The sequence below is a fragment of the Xenopus tropicalis genome, chromosome 6 (genome assembly GCF_000004195.4).
Source record: "Xenopus tropicalis strain Nigerian chromosome 6, UCB_Xtro_10.0, whole genome shotgun sequence".
NCBI lineage: Eukaryota > Metazoa > Chordata > Amphibia > Anura > Pipidae > Xenopus > Xenopus tropicalis.
Genome location: NC_030682.2, coordinates 124,001,848 through 124,025,549, shown reverse-complemented (window position 1 = coordinate 124,025,549; position 23,702 = coordinate 124,001,848). Strand labels below are relative to the sequence as shown.

General features: G+C 39.5%; 1 protein-coding gene across 2 annotated transcripts; it reads left to right on the top strand.

The window, feature by feature from the left end:
* Window positions 1–1,215: 1,215 nt before the first annotated feature.
* Window positions 1,216–7,779, top strand: zfand1 (zinc finger AN1-type containing 1). Of its 2 annotated transcripts, none has more exons than XR_001171039.3 (8): window positions 1,216–1,407; window positions 2,975–3,017; window positions 4,001–4,040; window positions 4,839–4,966; window positions 5,065–5,178; window positions 5,386–5,507; window positions 6,926–7,081; window positions 7,539–7,775. XR_001171039.3 is itself a non-coding variant. In XM_002936623.5 (8 exons), the coding sequence occupies exons 1-8, from the start codon at window positions 1,353–1,355 to the stop codon at window positions 7,707–7,709; spliced, it is 807 nt and encodes a 268-aa protein (XP_002936669.1). In that variant the 5' UTR covers window positions 1,217–1,352; the 3' UTR covers window positions 7,710–7,779. The 2 variants fall into 2 exon arrangements, 1 of the variants encoding a protein (XP_002936669.1); XM_002936623.5 differs by having other exon boundaries at window positions 1,217–1,407; window positions 5,065–5,156; window positions 7,539–7,779.
* Window positions 7,780–23,702: the final 15,923 nt, after the last annotated feature.

Below are 23,702 nucleotides of genomic sequence, written 5' to 3'. Positions count from 1 at the left end.
AATCTACCTAACTGCTGCTTAATCCAGATGAATCCCATTTGAAGCCCCTGCGAACAAAGAGAGAGGAAATATCCCTCTTAGCTCCAAAATTGACCAGTCACCGGTTCAATGTTGTATAAATAATTTCTGTAACTTTGTGTTACTTGCTACAAAGAAACATCCAGTCCTTTCTTAAAACCATCCGCAAAGAGGTGCTTGTGAGAGGGACATGATTACTCTGTACAAGTACATTAGAGGGAATTATCGGCAGATAGGGGGTGTTCTTTTTTCCCATAAAAACAATCAACGCACCAGAGGTCACCCCTATAGATTAGAGGAACGGAGCTTCCATTTGAAGCAGCGTAGGGGGTTTTTCACGGTGAGGGCAGTGAGGTTGGGGAATGCCCTTCCTAGTGATGGGGTAATGGCAGATTCTGTTAATGCCTTTAAGAGGGGCCTGAATGAGTTCTTGAACAAGCAGAATATCCAAAGCTATTGTGATACTAATATCTACAGTTAGTATTAATGTTTGTATATATAGATTATGTATATAAGTGTATAGAAAGGTAAGTGTGTGCTGGGTTTACTTGGAAGGGTTGAATTTGATGGACCCTGGTCTTTTTTTAACCCTGTGTAACTATGTAACTAGCTTATGTATCTGCCAGTACAATAGTTTACTGGTCTCACTGTAAAGAAAACTCTTCAAATTTTAAGATGAAACTTTGTCTTCTAATCTGAATGGATGGCTTTGGATCCACTGTAAGAACCTACTGGCGAATAAAGCTTCAGAGTTTATTATTTGGTTCCCTTGTAACCTCAGCAAGTTATATATATCCCCCTTAAGCCACTCTTCTATAGGGTAAACAATCACAATTCCAAATCAGCCAATCTTTCCTAATAACTGAACTATTTCATAATATCTCTCAGGTTAATGCCTAATCATTGGACTGTTTCTTGACGGCGTCATATAAAAACACTAAAGAGACAAAAAGCGCTCATTTTAATTTCACACTCTTGCAAATGCAAGTTCTCTGTTTATTATGTAAGGACTTTTAGGCAAAGATACCCATTAAGGAATAAGCTTTAGTAACCATTTAGGACAGCAACGCTGTCACACGATTACCCCTCTCACTACCCGGCACTACTCTGCCAAGTGACCCGCCCCCTACACTGCGTTCTGAACATCACGTGACTAGCTGATTCCCCAAAGACTTCCTCATCGTCGCGTAATGTGGCGTCATTCAGTGCGCGTTTGGTAGTGACCATGTGACTTTAATAATAGCGGAAGTATTTACAGAGGGAAGGCTGACACATGTAAATTGCCAATCTACGTTCTTAATTTGCGTGCGTCTTTTATAATTAGTCAGTAAGACATGGCAGAGCTGGACGTTGGACAACACTGCAGCGCTGAGAACTGCGGCCAGTTAGGTAATGGCGCCTCTGTGGCGTTGTTATTGTTTATGGGAGAGGGAACAGGTACTTGCTCAGTGGGACATAGTGGAGATTTCGTGCATGCTGAAGACTTGGCTATTTTTGCTAAACTAACATTATCAGTATGCAAGATGTTGCAATCTAGCGAAGTTCTAAGGAATTATTTGCTGAGTTAATTGCTTCTCTGTATAACTTTGTATGATAAAAGTCCTCTAGGAGTTAAACATGGAACCCAAATTCTTTTTTTTTTTTTTTTTAATTAAACCATCTATACCCGTTATAAGTGTACAGGAACAGGATCCGTTATCCAGAAGCCTGATATCCAGAAAGCTCCGAATTACGGAAAGCCTGTAGCCCCATAGACTCCATTTTAATCAAATAATTCACATTTTTAAAATTGATTTCCCTTTTCTCTATAAAAATAAAACAGTGCTTTGTATTTGATCCCAACCAAGATATAATTAATCCTTACTGGTTTGATTAATGTTTTATTGATTTTTTTAATAGACTTAAGGTATGAAGATCCAAATTACGGAAAGACCCCTTATCTGGAATACCCTTGGTCCTGCGCATTCTGGATAACAGTCCTATACCTGTATTTAAAAATCGGAGCTGTCAATCATATATTGTCTGCTACGCCCGACAGCTTAGATTTTTCCATTCAGCACATCCTAAATATCACCTAGATAACAAATGAACAATATTTTGGGGTGATACAGAGCTTGCCTTATTAACAATGTACACAAAATGGCGGCTGCCTGCTTACTGTGACTGTAAATTCCAAGACTGAAGGGGAAAAAAAAATTATTTATATAGTGTAAATAAAGTTTATTTTGCTCTACTAACATGACACCAAAGGATTTGGAATTATTTCTCAGGGTGGCAAGTCCCCATTAACAGAGATTTATGTTTCCTCTAGCAATGTAACAAATATTTTATTAATCCAGCTCCGTATTCATTTTGGGGTCATCCTATCACTCTGATTGTCTGTTGGGTCCATGTCAGATCGATTATAGGACTCAAGTGGGGACTTGAATCCTGTGCTGTCCTGAAGGGAAGCAGCTCCTTCCTTCCAGCTTGTCGGCACAGCCCTAAGCAAGGACCACAGGGCCCAACATGGAGTCACCCATTTGTTAAAATTTTTTATGTATACATCTTTCTGTTGTACAGGACTCTGAAATATATGTTTGCACTTGTTGTCAATAATAGCAGCCAATCTGCATTTACTTTTGCACAGTCTACTACTGGTTAAAAATGAAAGAAAATACCTGATTGATTGCTGTGGGCAACTACATGCAATTTAGTATAACAGCAAAAAAAAAGAATGTCCAATAAACCACATTATACAGCTAAATAGGCTTAAAGGTGCCAGGAGATCCCAGCAAACATTTTGGGGCATACTCTTTCTTTAAGAACCCTCCCATTTGAAAAAGGGGGCAAGAATATACTTTGAAATACTATTATTGTGCATTTTAGTACCTATGTCCACAAACAAGGTCTTATGTTCCGCGTTAAATTCTACTGTCACTATGAGCAACCAAATCACTGATTTTTTTTTTTTTAGATTTCTTACCTTTCCGCTGTGATGGCTGTTCAGGAGTATTTTGGTGAGAACATATGTATGCAACATTTGTAATGTCGGGATCTGAAATTTACATCTTTGGTCTTCTGTTTCCAAAGACATAGAACAGATTTTGAGGAATAAAATGGCCAGCACCGTTTAGGTTCAGCAAAAAAACGTAATTTTACATGGGCAATCCAGCCAAAGCATGATCTTGTATCTTTGTCTGCTGAGTGATCACCGGTTCCTATTCTAAACTTAATCCAGGCAAAAAACCAGTCCCAATCAATTTAGTATGGTTTAGAAGAGGATGAAGAGGGAATGAATTATAAGGGATTTCCCAAATCTTACCAAAATGACTGAACCATAATTTGTATATATTTGTTACATTAAAAAAAACTCCAGCATTGGAAGGATTAAACCAGTTTTGAAATATTGCTGTAATTTGGCTGTATCCCTAACTAAAACCTGCACTGGTGCTTCCCTGTAAATGACAAGAATATGTAGCGCTTCCAGAGTTGATATTTAAAGTGTTGACAACAAAGAATTTTAACTTTACATTCTTTGGAATAATGACAGAATATGGTAATAGATGCCCATGTATTCAAGGAAAGTCACACTCACAGGTCTTATCTTAGTGCTATATGATAATATATAGCACGGGGTATAATATATATTCATAGAATAGACATGTACGCCCTGTGAATCTCTGTGTTCCTCAGCTTTTTAATACGGAGCTGTAGTCCAACAGTAACTGGAGGGCTCATAGACAAACTTGTCTGTAGAACAAAGTACATTGAAATGAAGCCTTTCTATCATGGGTATCCAGACACCTTGCAACTGTTGCTGAACTGTTTTTCCCATAACTTCAGAGTACCAGTTGTTTACTGAGGATGACAGGTATAGTATAGTTCAGCAAACTGGATGTCTCTGCCTGGACCCTCACAATTTAATCAAGTTAATTTATATCAGAGGCCTAATATAAGTACAGCTGTATTATACCTATAGTAATATTACATTTCTTTAAAGCCTAGAGCATAGAAGCAGAGAGTCTCATGGCTGCCCAGAGGTAAGAGATTTTTTTAAATTGTTGCCTCATTTACGTCCCTCACTGCCCCCCCTCACCAACAGGCACTGGGTCTAATAGACCCTATTATTACATCTCGTCATAATTTATTCTGAAAAGGAATAATTATGCTTTTATGTACCTTATGAATACAGCATTGTCTTCATGTAGCAGCACTGTATTCTTGAGGTGGGCTTGCTTTTGTGGCCCTTAGTGCTCTAACACTTGCATCCCAAGCCATAGTAAGTCATCCCTATGGCCTTATCTGTTAATATGATTGTGTTAATTTGTGTAGAAGCTACTATATAGCTACCAAAGAGATTTCTCCCACCACAATGTAAAACAGCTGTTTGTACTCACTGATTGCTTGGGTTGTGCCCTATTTATTAAAAGAATAGAGGTCATAAATAACAGGCTGCTCAGGTCTAAAGTACATCACTTCTTTTAGCAGCAGCATATGTTTTGTCGCTTTTGGAGTTAAAGGTAGCTACATGTCTAGTAACCCATAGCAACTAGCAGGTAGCATTTACTGCTCAGCAGTTTCCAGCTCCTTTTTTAGGGAAACACCAGTAGCAGGGTGTCTACTGAAGGCTGCTCCAATGGCAGATTCCATAGGGGAATCTTTGCAAAAGATTCCATAGGGGACTGTTTCAGTAAGCTGTGCATCTCGCTTTACATTGGAATTTTAAAAAAAATTCTAAGTAGTTAAATGTCACAATATGCAAAATCATACTCTTGTGTTATTTAACAGCAATATTTCAAATTGTTCTTTTTTTTTTTTTTGTCTTTTGAATGTGAAAGATCCCACAGAGTAATGATTTGGGGAAATCGGAAGGAAGCACCCAGTACCCATGTATGTATGAAAGCTGCAGTGGAAAGGAATTGGTACCAGTCCTATGTCCCTACTGTGAAAAACATTTCTGTCTGGGGTATGTGTTACATATTTAAATATGAACTAGTTATATGCTTGTGACTTTTGTATGATATCGTCGCTTTCATATATATATTTTTTTTTTTTTTTTTTAAGACATCGACATCAATCAGATCATGAATGTAGTAAGCTTGATGGTCCAAAGCCACGAATGGTGGCAACTCAGCAGCTTGTGAAAGAGATTGTAGGTGTGTAGTGGAAATGGAAGTGGTAAGGCATGCATTAGTTTTATTCTTTGGAGATAGAAAGTTTGATGCACTGACAAAGATACATTATGCTTCTATATACAATGTGGCAATATTCTCTCCACTATATTGTTGTGTTATTATTCTAATGATATTTATAACTGTTAATATATATTATTTTATACTGCATCTCCATAAAAACAAAAGTTTTCACAGTGTAATATTTTTGCAGATTCTAAGAAGTCTGCTCCAAACTGCAAAGTCCGAAGGGGAGCAAAAAACAGTGAAACAGCGGCAAAAGTTGCCCTTATGAAGCTTAAACTGCACGCTGCTGGAGACAAGTCTTTGCCACAGGTAGGAGTTTTAGAATTTAATTTTAAGCTATATTTTATTTGCGTCGTACCACAAAAGTCCCTCACAAAATTAGACACCTACTTATAGGGTAGACTTCATCACGTGTCTGGTCCTCTTTTCTGATCTCATGGTAGAAGTTAAGTATCTCTCTGCATGGGGCTACAGATTTTATCAGAGACAAACCCTTTTGAAAGTTGTGTTGGTGCAAAAACAAATTCTTTATGGCTACAGCATTGAGATAACATTCCTTACTGGCAATAAATAGAACTATTACACCCTATAGGCAAGTTCACCTTTTTAGTTAACATTTAGGGGTATATTTATCATGCTGTGTAAAAAGTGGAGTAAAGCATTACTGGTGGTGTTGCCCAGGGCAACCAATCAGCAATTAGATTCCTACTGTTAGAAAATCAAAACAAAGCATCTGATTTGCGACTATAAACAACATCACCGGTGATGTTTTACTCCACTTTTTACACAGCATGATATATATACTCCTTAGTGTGCTATAGAATATCATATACTAAGTAACTTGTCAATTGGTCGTTTTTTATTAAGAAACCATCCATATACCATATATTATTTATAATTGCCTACAAGATTAGAGTTGTTTCCTTTATTCTATATTTATCCTTCAGTTCTCACAGTCAGGCCATGGGAATCCCTATTTATGCTCTTGCTGATTGCACCAAATTGGTATATGTGCTGGGCTTTGAATTCCACTGGATACAAATGTAACTTAGTATTCAATGTAGTTAGAGGCCCTTCTGTGCAAGCTGGAACTGGTATAATTGAAGCCACAGCACCTATTTGTTCCATTGACAATTTAATGTTTCAATCGCTGCCACATTTCAGTTCATAGGTATCTGCATCTTTTTTGTCCCTCCAGTAAATTAAAAGAGCTTTATTCTCCCCCACCATTAGCTTTTACAGCACAGACACACTTTTTAAAAAGTTGTTTGCGGCGACTAATCGCAGCGACTTTCCCGCCATAGGGTAGAGTATAAACCGCTGCGACTAATCGCCTGTGCGGAACCTCAGCACAGTTTAGTCACCACAACTTTTTAACAAGCCGCAGCTACTAATCGTTACGTGTGTCTTTGCCCTTATAAGGAGAGAGATTGCCAAGACCACAGCATTGGTTCCACAAGAGAGACTGCCCCAGACTAATGCCTATTTTTAAAGGCATAAGACCGCCATTTAAAGAGATGTGTGTGGAGGTTCTGCAACCATATGGAAGTTTGGCCATTCTCCCTGTTACAGTATATACCCATAATGCCTAACAGTTTCCATAAAGTAACCATTCTGAGTTTTCTATATTGTGTTCATGGTTCACATTATACTTACTTTGGGCAGGGATTTAGACCGATTTCAAAATACCTGTATGCCTATAAGACATCTTGTGTCCTAAATTTCAGACTGAGAGGGTCTATTTCCAAGTATATTTGCCCAAGGGCCAGAAGGAGAAGAGCAAGCCAATGTTCTTTTGCAAAAAGTGGAGCATCGGCAAAGTTGTGGATTATGCAGCATCACTAGCAAATCTTAAGAATGATAACAACAAAGCTGCGGCAAAGGTAGGTTTACTGTGGAGGAACCTCTTCTCTCCCACAGCCAGGCCTGGACTGGCAGTCTGTATATACTGTATGGGCAAATGCCAGAGGGGCTGCTTAAAGGAATACTGTCATGGGAAACATTTTGTTTTTTTCAAAACACATCCGTTAATAGGGCTTCTCCAGTAGAATCCTGCATTGAAATATGTTTTTCAAAAATGCAAACAGATTTCCAGAATCCATTTATTTGACGATAGCAGGGAGAAGAGTATAAAAGGCTTAAAATATTCATTTTTTTTCTTTTAGGACGCTTAGGGAAGTCTGGCATCAGTAACTTTATGGCATTAAAATAATCAACCCTTTTCATTAGAAACAGTCCATTTAATATACATACAATGAGAGTGCATAATTTTAATAGTGTTATTTTTTAAACCTTATGAGATGTCCGACAGTTTTACCTGCATGAATTTTTCCATTGCAGAAGCTGAGAGTGTGCCATACAGAGACAGGAGAGACCTTACCATTGGACAGCACTGTAGAAACATGGATTTCTAAGTCACAGCACCCGTTATACAATGGCGGAAATATCATTATTGAATATCTGGACAATGAATCTCATGGGCTACAAGATGTCTGTTCCTATTTATTATGATGCTGGTAAATAATGTACATACAAAGGCAATGTTGCTAAAGGGCACAATAAATATTTTATAACACTGTTAGTAGTGCTGTTATACATATATCTATGGCATAAGGCATTTCAATATATATGTGTAGAGTTTATTTCAAGAAAAGGAGCAATCTTGGTTTGACAAAAGTGTGTTTGCACAAAATGTAGGGAAGATATTTTCTTTCAAACCAGCTTTTGAGATCACAGGGTCTTTTTCTGCATCTCTTAGGACCATTATTAAAATGTGAGTTTAGAGCTTAAAGGAGAATGCAAGTCAACATGTAAAAAGCATACTGCCCAATAGTCCTCTTATTGTTTAGTAAAAACACCACACTTTTGGCTCACCTAATCAAATATTTACTCAGTCACACTTACTTCACATTTTCTAGAACAGGCAGCCATCTCTAAAAAGGTATTCTTCCTTCCTTTCCCTCCTTGCTTCATACTGCACATGTGTTTCATTCCCTCCCCCCCTCCCCTCTGCCAGATCCGCTTCTGATTGGCTGGTGGGCATGTGTAGCTCAGAACAGTAGACAGGATCAAGTTACACACATGCTCAGAGAATAGGAAGGCTGCCGCTGGCACCTACAGGAAGGGGAGAGAGATTTCAGTGATGTCACTGTAGGCTTCACACTGCTGTAGGCTGCCAGCACCATATCTCAGAGAAGCAATCAGGGATCTGGGAATTTAGCTATGCAGTAAGTACTTAAAAAGAATGCCTTTAGACTTACTTTTAATTTATATTAACCTTTCCTTGTCCTTTAATACATAACTCGCCAACATTCTATGTGCAAAGATTATTTATTAGTGGGTGAAAGTTAAGAGTTCACCATTTCAGAAATATGCTTCTAAAAATCCCATAGGAATGAATTGACTGCGGGTGAGTTTGTATTAAGTTATTAAGCTCTAAACTCACATTTTGATAAATCTGCCCTTAATGTTATGCAGCATTTGCAGGGAAGAGAGAGATGCCAGCTCCAAGGAAATTAAGGCAATTGAATCGGTGCCCTTATCCCTAAATTTTAGCATGTGGGTCTAACATATGTTCCTGCACATATAGGGGCTTTATACATGTATTATTTTTCATTGTATTTCAAAACTGTTCCCGCATTGCTAGGGTAAGTAAAACCAAGCAACCAGTTCAATTCCCAAACCTAACCGCTACAGAACAAAAAATATTATAAAAAAATTTATAGAAAAAATGCCCAAATGCAAATTTTCTTTGAATTCTGCTGCCTTAACCATACTTGGGGGCACATTAATCAACCATCATTAAATCACAATTTTTTTTTGAGAAAAAAAAATCTTATTTTTTCTAACTTATAGAACTTAATGTCCTGGTTTTTGTTAACTTCTACAAAAAAGTTGTATTTTTTGCAAAGACTACGACCATTTCAGAATTCATTCAAGCTTTGGTATCGTGACTATCTTTTGGCCAGGTTGGAGCTGCAGAGTGCCACTGACTCCTATGGGAGACTTTCCTTGGGCCGGGTTGGAGCTGCAGAGTGCCATTGAGCCCTATGGGAGACTTTCCTTGGGCCAGGTTGGAGCTGCAGAGTGCCATTGAGCCCTATGGGAGACTTTCCTTGGGCCGGGTTGGAGCTGCAGAGTGCCATTGAGCCCTATGGGAGACTTTCCTTGGGCCGGGTTTGGAGCTGCAGAGTGCCATTGAGCCCTATGGGAGGCTTTCCTTGGGCCAGGTTGGAGCTGCAGAGTGCCATTGAGCCCTATGGGAGGACTTTCCTTGGGCCAGGTTGGAGCTGCAGAGTGCCATTGAGCCCTATGGGAGACTTTCCTTGGGCCGGGTTGGAGCTGCAGAGTGCCATTGAGCCCTATGGGAGGCTTTCCTTGGGCCAGGTTGGAGCTGCAGAGTGACATTGAGCCCTATGGGAGAATTTCCTTGGGCCAGGTTGGAGCTGCAGAGTGCCATTGAGCCCTATGGGAGACTTTCCTTGGGCCAGGTTGGAGCTGCAGGGTGCCATTGAGCCCTATGGGAGACTTTCCTTGGGCCGGGTTGGAGCTGCAGAGTGTCACTGACTCCTATGGGAGGCTTCCAAAATCAGACACAGTTTACACCTTTACCCGCACACCCTCAGCTCTCAATCAATACTCCCGCCCGGTGCACAGCGCTCAAAGGGATCGGCACCCTCTCCACAATATCCAAACGAAAAAAAGCAACGGCACTCGAGGGCTTAATCCAGGGCTCTGCCCTTAAAATCCTTTATTGCGAAACATGCAACGTTTCGAGGCTAAGACTGCCCCTTTGTCAAGCTTCCAGAATCATGCATTGAAGGTTTCAAAGCCAGAAAGGTCTTTGCACCATTTACACACGTTCAGATCTGAAACTTTTGTGACTTTCGGAACGCAACCACGATTTTTTCTAACAACCGATAAAAGAATTTTCGTGACTTTTTCGAACATCAGAAATTATCGTGGTTACTCTGAATTTTTGCAGTCGTGATTTTAACCACAAAAAAATGAATGGACCCCTTAATGTTGTGAACAACTGCTTTAATATGAGACTATCTGTGGTGTCATTATGATATCCTTTTGGGAAAGTATCTTTCAGGACAGCAATTGGGGAATTTTATTTCCATTTTCCGTTTTTTTTTTTTCTTATGTGCCATGGGGCAAAGAGAGAAGCTCTGTTGATTTGTATGTTTGGCTCAGTGGCAATGTGCATAGTAAGCCAAGAACAGTAGGCTGCCATCAGGTATTATTATATGCAGCCTGTCAGCAAAACCTGCATCTCTCTCATAGGTAAATGACAGGAGCAATAGTGAAAAGTTCATTCATCCCATGTGTTTTATAGTTAAATCTTTTGTCACCACAAGGTGGCACTAGTACCTACCATTATATCCTAGCATTACTTTCACACCACTTCTGATAATCCTACTTTTTAAGTGAAATAGTAATGAGATTTATTTGCTCCAGTGTCCAGCTCTCTAGTTTTCTTTTCTTTCTATTTCTCCCTTTTTTCCATTCCACCTACCCTCTTTCTTGTTAAAGTTTAAAAATGCATAAATAAAAACTTGAAAAAAAATGTCCTAGCATTACAATAGTGCCAGCAGCCATTATTTAATACAATATACCTTTGATTGTAAACTCTAGAGCTTGACTGAGCAATTAAAGTAACCAATGTAAACCTTAAATTAGCTTGAGTTTAAAAAAAAAGTTTATATTTGCATTACAGGTATGGGATCTGTTATCCAGAATGTTTGGGACCTGGGGTCTTCCAAATAAGGGATCTTTCAGTAGTTTGGGCTTGGGAGAAAATGATGAAGACCAAAAAGAGATGGAGAACCAATACACACAACATTTAATTAATTGTGAACATAAGCCAGGGTTGTTTTGCCACAGAAAAATTTGTTCGGATTAAAATGTGTTTTCTTTGACTCTACAAATGTACAATGTAAATTGTTTTTGAATTTTTTTTCTTAAAGCTAAGTACAATTCCAGTTAGGCTTATAGTAACATTTGGGAATAATTATATGGAGATAATAAAGATATAAATGCTAAATGCCATAAACACTTGAAACTATATGTTGCATTGCTTATTTAAACACTGTACCTATCAAATTCAATATTTTGTGATGATACCAGTATATCTTTAATCAAGTACACACAAAGGAGGGAAGCCAAACCTTCCTGCACGGCATTAGCAGTCATATGTGGGTTTGCCCTTCCCAGTATATGAGCAGTTTTCGCTTTGTAGCTCTGAGATATTGCCTTAACTTGCACAGTTCCCCTTAACTGCCAATTATTAATGATATTACAGACAGTGGGAGTTGTGAGCTGGAAGGCCTTTCCTTACTTTCTAGGTATCAATCCACTTCATTTAATATCCTCATTCGACTGCTTAGAGAAGCCAATAGTTGTTGAGAGACAGTCCTAATGGCTTTTAAGACCTAATGAGATAATTAGGGTCAGGGAACTTTCACTGGACAAGTGTAAAGGTGACCATACACGTTACAATTACCGTCTTTCCTGCTTCCATTGGTCACAGGAAAGATCGTACCTTCCACTAACATTCAGGGCGGAATCATCAGATATGGAGGTAGAAACAATATGAATTCTACCCCTATCTGGCGATTCAGCCCTAAACGCATGCCTTTGCTCGATCAAAATCTCTTGTCCCGCTCAATCGACAAGACGACTGATATCCAAGGCTTTTGCAATATCGGTCACCTCGTCAATCCACCATAGACGCACCAAATATCGTACAAAACTTGTGCAATGCGTGTATGGCCAGCAAACTTGCATTTGTCACAATTACTGTTTCCTTTGTTTCTGTGTTTAAACGATCATGAACTAAATATGTAATTTAGCCAAACTTTTGCATTGAATTGATATATAGACAGATATAAGATATGCAAATGTAATCAAACTGAAGCTTAAAAAACACTGCCTGCTTCAGTATAAGGTCTCAGAGGCACAGGGGTATCCCTTCTAATTAGAAGATTTATCTTAAGGCGTAAACAGGATTTTACAGTGAGATCAGTTGTAGGATTCTCCCTCTCTCATATGGTTGTAATGCACATAATAAGATATTGTAGCTACAAGAAGGGGTCAGATGATGGAAGCTAATGCTATACCAGGATGACTGATGACTAAACAATTGTGTGTAAAGGGAAACAACTTCTATAAACCAACCACTCCTTTATGTGTGACCTTTTGGCTGATTTCCTTCACATCTTCCAGCTTAATCAGCACAACATAGTTACTATTTGGGATCCTACACGCAGGTGAACCTCCTCACTGTTATTTACTGCACTTGTATCAGCGCTTTGTCCTTTGTGTAAAGCTGAAATGGCTGGTTACACAAATCCATACTTATAAAATAAACCATTGTAACAGTGATACAGCAACACTTGTTCCTAGTACTTACCTTGAATTCAAAACAAACTCACAGCTCAGTGATCTCGTTAATGTGCTTTTAATTGTACAACGTAAGACCAATATTGTGACCAATAGTCTTTTGTAACAAGGACAGGAACAGGGTATCCAAGAAAGTCACCAAAATGGTATCATACTCCGTATCAGATAAAATGGTAATTCTGAAGAATTGAACAAATTATTATGTAGCGTCTATATGGGAGCCGTCACCACAAAAGCAATCTCAGCACTCCTTAACAGCCCATACAAGTGATGATGTATAGGCTTCTAATATCCATAATATCTTTCCAAAAGCAACACCTAATGACCCCTCAAGTCTACCTGTTCATACCTAGGTCTGATTCCACCTTAGGCACCAGACCTAAACATGATCCCAGGTTGTGGAACTGATGTCATATGCACAGATGAGCGTGACATCACTTCCATTATGTGTGACATCACACATTCGTTCTGCAAATACACCCCCCAAGCTCTGCCGCTGGAATTCACAGGTATAATCTGGCGGCAGCTGGAAAGCATTTTCTTTTCTATTTTATTTTCATTTTAGCGCTAATATACACACTCAAGGGCCGCCCCAGGCACAGGCCCTCGGGTGCCTATACATAAAAATGGCCCTGCCCATTACATGTAATAAGTACGGCAGCACTGATATAGAGGATTATTTTTCAGTTATGCTGATGATTTTACTAGTGACATTAATATGTGATTCACTAAGTGTAATTCAGTTGCATGTGTCCAATTCATCAGAGCCGGCTGAACTGGTGCCTTGAGGCTCAGTGACAGGAGTATGGCATCTATATTGGCCCAAGTACCTTGTTGAATAGGGTTTAAGCCTGCACACTTGTTAATGCATTATGGCTCACAGCTGGGTCGATGACTGTACAGTTAGTGCTGGACAGATTTCAATGTGACAAGGCTAATAATAGGATGGAAACGTAAAGACCCTGTGATATTCCATTTTGTACATGTTAACAAGTATCTCACAGAGCATATTTATATAAGCAACACTTTTTGACTAAGTAGCATATAGTAAAGTATATGATCTCTGGAATATCCAGGAATATTTTTCATGCTTGTGTTGCTCCCCAACTCTTTTCACATTTGAATTGTTCATGGATAAAAAAGGTTGCAGATCCCTGATCTAATGTAACCCTATGGGATGCAACGTGTTTCTGCTAGAAGCAAGCTGCTTGTACTGTGTGTTGTTTTCCAAGAGGAAATAATGATTGAGGCACGAGTAGAACAAGCACTAGAAACACTGTTATTTTTTAGAGGTTAACCCTTAACTGTGTGTAGGGGCTTTGCTGATATATGTCAGTAATAAATAGTTTTGCATGTAGCAACATGGAGTCAATGGGGCCGATTCACTAAAGGTCGATAAAACGAGCGCTATTTATAGCATGTGTTAAAAATGTTATCGCTTCTTATTTTTTGCGACTTAACGTTCGATTCACTAAAAGGACAGGCGTCATAATTAATATGTGATGTTCTTTGCGTTATTTAACTTGCGATGAGTGATTTTCTTGCGTTATTTCCTGCCGTGTGCGTTATTTCCCACTGCGGGCAATATATTTTGCTGCGTGCTATATTAGCGCACGATTTTATGCACATAACCATTACTTTCGGAAAAACTACTGTTCTGAAAATGCCCATTTCCCTGCAAACTGGCGGCTGCATCACTCTGGGGCCAACACAGACTTGAATAAATCCCACTGCAAAGTCCTTATTGTGTTGCCAAAAGCTCAGGAACCACAATTTTCTTTATGTACCGCCTGCCCCAAGTAGGGGTTAATATTTGCACAGACTAATGTGATATTTAGCGCGTTTAACTTTTCATATGTGTGAATCATGCGTTAGTAATATTTCTATTCGCTAATTAACACAATGCAAGGTAAATACCGCAGTGCGTTTTTTTTTCTTAACGCATGTGAAATGACTGATGAATCAGGACTTAATTATCGCATGCTTTTTAAAGCAAAAAAGCATGCTATAAGCGTTATCGCGCTTTAGTGAATTGGCCCCAATGTGCAGTAAGCTTTAGTCATCAGTTAGTGATTTGCTTTGGTGATTAGTTTATGATTCACACCTATATAATGTTCTTTGTGTGGTAGGGCTTTAGTGTATCAAAAGTAGGGTTACATTTACCTTTCTAAGGTGTAAGGCCATGGATACTAAGCACTGGCTACACCTGTACTCCAGAGGGTCTCAGTGGGTTCGTGGGTATGATGCTTTAGTAAATCTAGCACTCCCACCCACAGAAACAGAGTTAAAGGAGTTGATTGCCTTCAAATTAACTTTTAGTATAATGTAAAGAGACAACTGAGACAACTTACAATTGGTCTTTATTTTTTTCTAACTTGCGGTTTTTGAATTATTTAGCTTTGGGTTCAGCAGTTTTCCAGTTTGGAATTTCAGCAGCCATCGAGCTGCTAGGGTCCAGTTTAACCTAGCAACCAGACTGTGGTTTGAATGAGACACAGAAATATGAATAGGAGAGGGCCTAAATAGAAAGATAAGTGATAAGTACATTATAGCCTCACAGAGCAATAGTTTTATTTTACTGCTGGGGTCAGTGACCCCCCATTTGAAAGCTGAAGAGCATCAGAAGTGGAAGGCAAATAATTCAAAAACTATAAAAAATGAAGACCAATTGAAAAATTGCAAGAATAGGCCATTTTATAACATATAAACATATATATAATTTTATATAACAGTAAACCTGAAGGTGAACCGACCCTTTCAGAAAAAGCGTTATACACACAGACAGTAACAATGAGCTCCCCAGAGGGAGACATACTAATAGCTATTGTACAGGTCACACCTTTTTCATTTTCTCTGAGAGCATTAGTTTGGGCCTTAGCAGGCAAGTCCGAACCATTTTTACCAGTAAACTTAGAATCATTCAGCTAATCCAGATTTACTTTGATCATGCTGGGAAGGGGGAATCAAGTTCGGACTAATGTCTGTTATGATAAGAATGTACAGCTCCTACGTGACACTAAATGGTGATTGGTTCTGGCACAGGCAAATGGCAATGTCGAGTTCATACTTGTCCAGAAGAACAGGGATCTTTAGATTTATATCAAATTTTAAAGGTATACGAATGTTATAATATTTCCCTTTATATACTCTAACTAGTTTTGGGTAGTCTCCTATCACTAAATTGATTTAATTTTCAAAACATTTTTTTTATAAGCTCTTACTCATTCTTCCAATGAAGCCTGTTAAAAGCTCAGAAACCTGCAATGTTATTAACTATTAAAAACAAATAGGTTTTAGATCTCTGAGCACTGGGGTCTAAATTCTCTGTAACAGAGCTACTGTAGCTAGGAGCAAAACTTGCTTCTTTTTGAGTGATAAAGAGATAGCCATCTATACCAGTGATCCCCAGCCTATGGCTCACGTGCAACATGTTGCTCACCACCCCCTTTGATGTTGCTCCCAGTGGCCTCAAAGTAGGTGCCCATTTTTTAATTTCTGACTTGGAGGCAAGTTTTGGAAGCTCAGAGACAGAGTTTCCCCCTAAGCAGAGCCTCCTGCAGGCCAGCAGGCCACATGGGCTTACCAAAAAGCCAATCACAGCCTTTATTTGGCATCCACAAGGAACTTTTTCATGCTTGTGTGGCTCCCCAACACATTTACATCTGGTTCACAAGTGAAAAAAGGTTGGGGATCCCTGATCTATAATGTACTGTAGGAGTTATTTGCAAAGCATTGAGAGATGCTCTAAAGTGGTCACATTGGCACATATTCACACTATTCATTTAGGGTGATGGCACATGGAGCAATGTATTATACTTAGAACATCTGCACTACCCACAGGCAACAAATCACCTGAAACTGTGCAAAGCTAGGCATCAGCCTCATGTGATAAATGGTGCCAGTACCGGATTTGACTGCAAGGTGCCCAGAGGCCGCCCGCATTCTCAGCCCCCCCCCTACCCCCACAAAACACACATGCGCATCCTTTCTGCTCACATACAGAGCAGTGGGAATAGGACACAAAGAAGTTTTCTGTGAATCCTGTGAGCTCCATATGGGAGCAAATTCTACATACGGCTGGGTGGCATGCCGCCCCCTAAATTTATGCCGCACTAGGCCCGGGCCTTTGTGGCCTCGCTACAAATCCAGGCCTGAATGGTGCACAATAACACTAAGGAACACTTGTCACCTTGGACCTGTTGGTATCACCAGGCTTTCTACAGTAGGCTGTATCAGTAGGCATGCCAGTGCCCGATGAATCAGAGGCAAATGCTGAAACCCCGGAAATGCTAGATGCAACAATTGCAGCTTACGCATCCACAATTCAGCATTCAGCTGCAATTACACTTATATTATAGGGGAGATACAGTGACAGTTACATTTTTTTACTTCAGTTTTGTGTGCATTGTAGTAAATGTTCAAATATGTTAACTTTGGTTTTACTAGCATGTAAACTGAGGCATCCTCAATAAACAGGGATGGGCATGGCCAAGCCTTCTTTTGTATATTCATTTGCTTTTCTGGACCAAAAGCCACTTCTGTTTAACCTAAGTTGCAATTGCCTCCTCTTTATAAATCATGAGGATTAGGAAGTGTGCCAACGTATGTGCAATACCTTAAGATCATTATACACACTAAGATCCGTTTGCTTTACTTGCCCAACAAGTGGATATTAACAGAGTTTGGTCACCAACAGTCTGGATGATAATGGAGGCCTACAAGGACCTGTAGTGAGACGACTGCTTCAACATGGTGAAGTGCTCAATTACCAATGGGATTTTTAAACCAGCCGATAGATATCTATCCAATTTTGGCCAGATATGGGTCAGACAGATCCTTGCAAGGGTCCCATACACAGTCCTATACATTAGAGCCCAAGTTGGCAGCTTTTATTGTGCTGTGTATGGGCAGCTTTAAGGTGGCCATACACGTGGCGATCTGACGATGTTTCGCGCGACCATCGGTCGCACAAAACATCGTAAGATCCGCCACACACCATTCAGGGCTGAATCGGCAGGTAAGGAGGTAGAAACAATAGGATTTCTACCTCCTTCTGCCGATTCAGATCTGAAGGGAGAATTTTGGTCAGGCGCCTTCTATGGCGCCCGATCAAAATTTTCCAACTGGTTCCTGCGATATCGGTCGACTCGCCGCCATACCATACACGCACCGATTATCGTACGAAACGAGGTTTCGTACGATAATATCGGTGCGTGTATGGCCACCTTTAGACTTTGTGAAAGCTTGGAGCTCCTATATGAGTTTGTTTATACCACTAGGCTATCAGGCTTGGCTTGTTTTCTACACGTATGTTACTGGAAATGCAAGTTATATATTTGATCTGGCCTCAGGCTTCCCTCTGCCTTTTCCTCTACAGAGTCCTTGTCATTCCCACCATAGCTGCTGTCAGTAACAATAGCACATCAACATAATCCCATGTCTTCATTTAGTCTTTTACATAAGGCTAATGTCCCACAGAGCGACAGCTTACCGCTCCAAAATACCTTTCCACTGGCCAGAGCCAGCTTTAGGCCAATTGAACCTACTGGGCCCAATAGGGCCCCACACCCATGGGAGCCCCACACCAGTGGGAATAAACACATAAAGCTGTTCGGCCCACCCTCAACAACGATTGCCCAATAATGTTGCTTTGTGTTCTAGGAAGCTGCCCATTTTGGGGGCCAATGGAACGAGAGAAAGAGGGAAGAAAAGGTGGGATTACACCATCAGTCACATGGAGAGATTGGTAGGCAGGGACTATTTTCCCACCAAGCCCTGGCAACAACTTTTGTAGGAGGCCCTGCCAAAATGGTCCTAATTGGGCCCTGCAGTTTCTAAAGGTGGCCATACACGGACCGATTTTTTACTTACAAACGACCGATTCCCGAACAATCCGATGCTATCGTTAAGTTATCGTATAGTTGGTGGTGTACGAACGATCGTCGGCCCACTAAACGAGCCGACATTATCGTCCCCAAAATCGATCGGCCAGGTTTAAAAATTTTGGTCGTTTAACGATAAAATCTGCCAGTTGGTGTGAGTGTCAGACATTTGTCTTTCAACGATTGTTCTCTGCGCATGTCACGATTGCCAGCAGCGGAAGTCAACGACATTCGATCGTACGTAGATGTACGATCGTACGTATTTTACGATAATGATGCAACGAAATCTTTCCCGAATTATCGTTGCCCGTGGATGGCATATCGTATGGGAACTCGATCGCCATACGATCGTTTGTCGATATAATCGTTCATTGCACAACGAGCGAAATCGCCTCGTGTATGGCCACCTTAAGACCTGCCCTGCCATCAGCAACAATAGGAGTTGCTGGTGGAAAGGATTGCAAAGTTTCCTCCTGCAGGCAACTTTGTACAAAGAGAAGCGTAGCCCTTTCCACCGACGACTACTGTTGTTGCCGGTGGAAGGCATTTTGGAGCAGTTAGTCACCCACAGTAGCAGAGATCTATCGCGGGCAACATGCTCTGTGGGACATTAGCCTAACAAGTCAGATGTATCTTTAGGGTATGTTCCTCCCATGGTTGCTGCTATTTTCAAAGAGAAATGCAGTAGATATGACTTTAGATAAAATATTCTGAAGGTTTGATGCAGAATTAAACATTTTTTACACTACCAGAGGCATAGTCACTCTAGCCTCACACACCCCTTTCTCTGAATCAGTAGAATATTCTTGCACTAAAAAATATGACTTCTACTAAAGCAGAATATGTTATTTATGGATTTGTATTCATTCTATCTACCTCTTATTGGCTTTCAGGCTTAAATGTCCCAAAAAACAGACATAACCTTTAGCCATGTAGCATAGACAAACAACTGCACAAACCTTCCAGTCAGAGTGATTCCCTATGTAAGACCTGACGGGGACAGTGCCAGCACTGTATTGTTAAATTAAGCACAGAAACTTGATGCTCCATCTATTGCACTGGGCCCTCTCAAACGATTTTTCTTAAGGGGACCTGGCATGACCAAATTACACCACTGCTGGGATCTGTGGTCCTCTGTACACTCTGTATTTTTGTATAATTTTGTATTAAATTAGTTTAGGAGATCTTATCTATCACTAACCATAATGACAATGCAAAGGCTACCATTAAACTACACTTCCAATTTGTGCCTGTATGTTACCCAACCACTTAGATTGTAAGCTCTATGGGGCAGGGACCTCTTTCCTACTGTGTCTCATACCACATGGCACTTACTCCCTGTGTATTTATATATATATATATATATATTTATTGTATTTATTTATTATAACACTTGTCCTCCCTGTGTGTAATTGTGTATTTTGTAAGATTGTACAGCGCAGCGTACCCTTTAGCTCTTTATAAATAAAGTTATACATACATACACTAAACCAGACTACCACCATAGAGAATCCAAAGGTGCTACAGGTACTATATTTCATAGATTAAGATAAATATATCCTCACACCTCCCCAGTAAGCAAATGTAAAAGTACATTATATCCCTTCAGCCCAAGACTTGATTATTATAATAATTGGCATATATTGTCTTTCAAGGAATGTCAGTTATTACATATCACAAGTCAAAAGGCCGGCTTCTGTCTCTCACCACAATGTTAAAGAAAACCAAATAAATAATAATAATAATAAATGTTGTTTTTAGTAAAAAATAAAAACATTTAATCAGTGCAACATCACAAACAAAACGTTTGCAAAGAAGGACCAACATACAAGGTTTGGCCATTGGGATTATAACTCAGCTTTATATCCTTGAAGCTCCATTGAAGCGTAGGGGGGTATCTGGAACTCAATTCTCATTGGACTGAATCTGGCCCAGTGTGCCTCAAAAATGTACAGCATCCTATGTAACATGAAAAATACACAGAGATGTACTGAATGTGAATGCAGAAGTCTGGGCAACAGTTGCTTGGGAGCGATACCAACAGATATTTCACTCACAATCTAAAATAAATATATCATTAGCATTACCTGGCAAATAAAGATAAAGGCTATAAAGATATAACATAACAATATTATCCAACAAGGCGTTGGAGTAGTTATATGATTTGCACTACATGCCAGTGTTAAAAGTCCAAGCCACAGGGTCATTTCCTAGGTACTGGGCAGTGTGCAAAAATGGAAACAGTTCAGTGTAAAAATGAAACTGGGCAAAATAGATAGACTGTGCAAAATGAAAAAATATTTCTAATATAGTTAGTCAGGCAAAAATGTTGTCTATAAAGGCTGGAGTGGGCAGATGTCCAACATAATAGTCAGAACACTACTCCCTCCTTTCTTAGTTAGTCAGTGACTTTAGGGGGGGCCACATGGGACATAACTGTTCAGTTAGTTTGTGAGCACACAGGTCAGATTCAAATGCAAACTAACTGAACAGTTATGGCCCATATGGCCCCCCTCAAGTCACTGATTGAAGAGCTGTACAACAGGAAGTAGAGTTCTGGCTATTATGTTAGACATCTGCTCACTCCAGCCTGTAAATGATTCATGTTTCCTGAAATTCAGCCAGGGGATGGCAGTTACACTTAGAAGCTGGAAGGAAACTCATTGCCAAGCTAGGCCACATCGCAGCCACTACAAATCTCTTTCCCTTAAGGGATAGTTTTACTTACTAATTTTCATTCTTATCTCTAGTTTCATCTCCTATTCATATCAAAATATTCCATTTTTTAAAATCATTTTTTCGGCACTCGACCCACAGCTCCTTAATTTCCCGTAGATAATGTGGATCTTTTATTAATTTGCATTCATTCATAACAGGTTGTGAGTAATTAACAGGTAACACAGTTTCACAGGTAATTTAAGTTTCTTATCATACAGGAATAGCGGCCAATTATGGGCCAAGTGTGGAGGCGACTAGTGGTCTGTCCCGTTTCGAAAAACTCTGCAAAACTTGTGTCACGCGTGACTTTTTTTTTTTGTTGCGCGCATCTTTTTTTTGACGCAACTGCGTCTATTTTGACATGACCACGCCCAATGTGCCACCACCGCCAAACTGGAATATATATATCAGTAAATATTGCCCTTTTACATCCTTTCCCTTGAGCCGCCATTTAGTGATGGGCTGTGTGCCCCCTCAGAGATCAGCTGACAGGAAATAATGCAGCTCTAACTGTAACAGGAAGTAGTGTGGGAGCAAAAGGCAAAACTCTGCCCATTATGTATGTGTGCCTTGGCTTGTTTGTATGCACTGTGAATCCTATGATCCCAGGAGGCGGCCCTTCATTCTTAAAATGGCCGTTTTCTATTTAGGATTACCCAGTAGCACACACTACTAAAATTAAGTATAATTTTATGAAAATGGTTTATTTAGATAAAGCAGGGGTTTTACATATGAGCTTGTTTGTGCAATATATATTTATAGAGACCTACATTGTACGGGGGTATAGTTTTCCTTTAAGTAATTTTCATTTTTTGAATTCTTTTTTTTGATACACGACACTTTATTGTTAGAACTAAAGGCTAACTAAAGTTATCATGTTTCCTGAATTCTTTCATTTCAGACACTCAACACTTTTACTGTTGGATATAAAGGGGAAATGTCATAGAAGTCAGTAACAGAAAAACATTTGGAATGGGAAAATGTATGCCTCTTTGAGAAGTTTGCCTTTGTGCGAATTGAACACATGCAGAAACTGTTTAGCGACCACGTTTGACAGTTTGTGAATTTCATAGTTTGCACCAGTGCGCAGTGTATGTTGCTCTAAAAGATTCCATCACATTCGAATATGTGCAATTAAAATTCTCAGTGCAATTACAGTCTAATGAAGAATATAACAATGCAAAATGTGAATTTTTATTCTTATTCTGATTTTTTTCCATTTACGAACTTTATTACATTCCCCCTTATGGCTTTTCAAGTAATCACCATTTCCTGATTTGTTTCAAGACTTTTACTTTTGGCAGCTACGGAATGGCAGTTACATTTGGTAGCTGTTTGTTTCCTACATGATGGAAGGTCGATCATTGCCAAGCTACGCCACATCCCAGCTACCCCAAAAATTCAACACTTTTGCTGTTGGAATTAAATGCTTTTTAAAGTACAGGTATGGGATCCCTTATCTGGAAACCCGTTATCCAGAAAGTTCCAAATTATGGAAAGGCCATCTCCCATAGACTCCATTATAAGCAAATAATTCAAATTTTTAAAAATGATTTCCTTTTTCTCTGTAGTAATAAAACAGTACCTTGATCTACTTGATCCCAACTAAGATATAATTAATCCTTACTGGAGGCAAAATTAAGCCTATGGGGTTAATTCAATATTTAAATGATTTTTAGCAGACTTAAGTTATGGAGATCCAAATTACAGAAAGATCCCTTATCTGGAAAACCCTAAGTCCCAAGCATTCTGGATAACAGGTACTGTAATATCTGTAATTACAATTTCCTGATTTATTTCTGACAACTAAGCCTTTTATTTGTAGCAGTCTCAGGACTGCAGTAACATTTAGTAGTTGTCTTTCTATGGTATGCAGGATGGCCTTTCATTGCCAAATGAGGTCACATCACAGATACTAGTAAAAAACTCTGAGTTCATTGTATATGAAATAAAGTGGTGGCACTGCAAAGGAAGATGTAAAGATGGTCTTCCTGTGTTTATTGAGAGGCCATAAATGACACAATAGTTTTGGGCTAAGCCTTTACGGACGTACGTGATGAAAATCGAAAATGTTGTGTGAGTCAGTTCCTGCCTCTCAGTAAACTCAGGCAGATTCCCTTGCCCCTTTCCTTGCATTGCTGCCCTTTTTTCCCCTTTATTTCATTAATAGTGCCTGGAGCTGGAGAGAATAGAAGTCGCAGAATGGAATGGAAATCTGCCCCTTAGTGTTATTTGTGTGATTTTTTTTCTGTTTACAAATTTTATTACATTCCCCCTTATGGCTTTTCAAGTAATCACTGATTTGTTTCAAGACTTTTACATTTGGCAGCTACGGGATGGCAGTTACATTTGGTAGCTGTCTGTCTCCTACATGATGGAAGGTCGATCATTGCCAAGCTACGCCACATCCAAGCTGCCCCAAAAACTCAACACTTTTACTGTTGGAATTAAATGCTTTTAAAAGTAATTACAATTTCCTGAATTGTTTTATTTCTGA

Coding starts and splice junctions, on each gene's coding strand:
- zfand1 (XM_002936623.5), top strand. CDS start 1,353: ATGGCAGAGCTGGACGTTGGACAACACTGCAGCGCTGAGAACTGCGGC. Junction 1,408..2,974: donor TGAGAACTGCGGCCAGTTAG/GTAATGGCGCCT, acceptor TTTTTTTTTTAG/ATTTCTTACCTTTCCGCTGT. Junction 4,967..5,064: donor GAAAAACATTTCTGTCTGGG/GTATGTGTTACA, acceptor TTTTTTTTTAAG/ACATCGACATCAATCAGATC.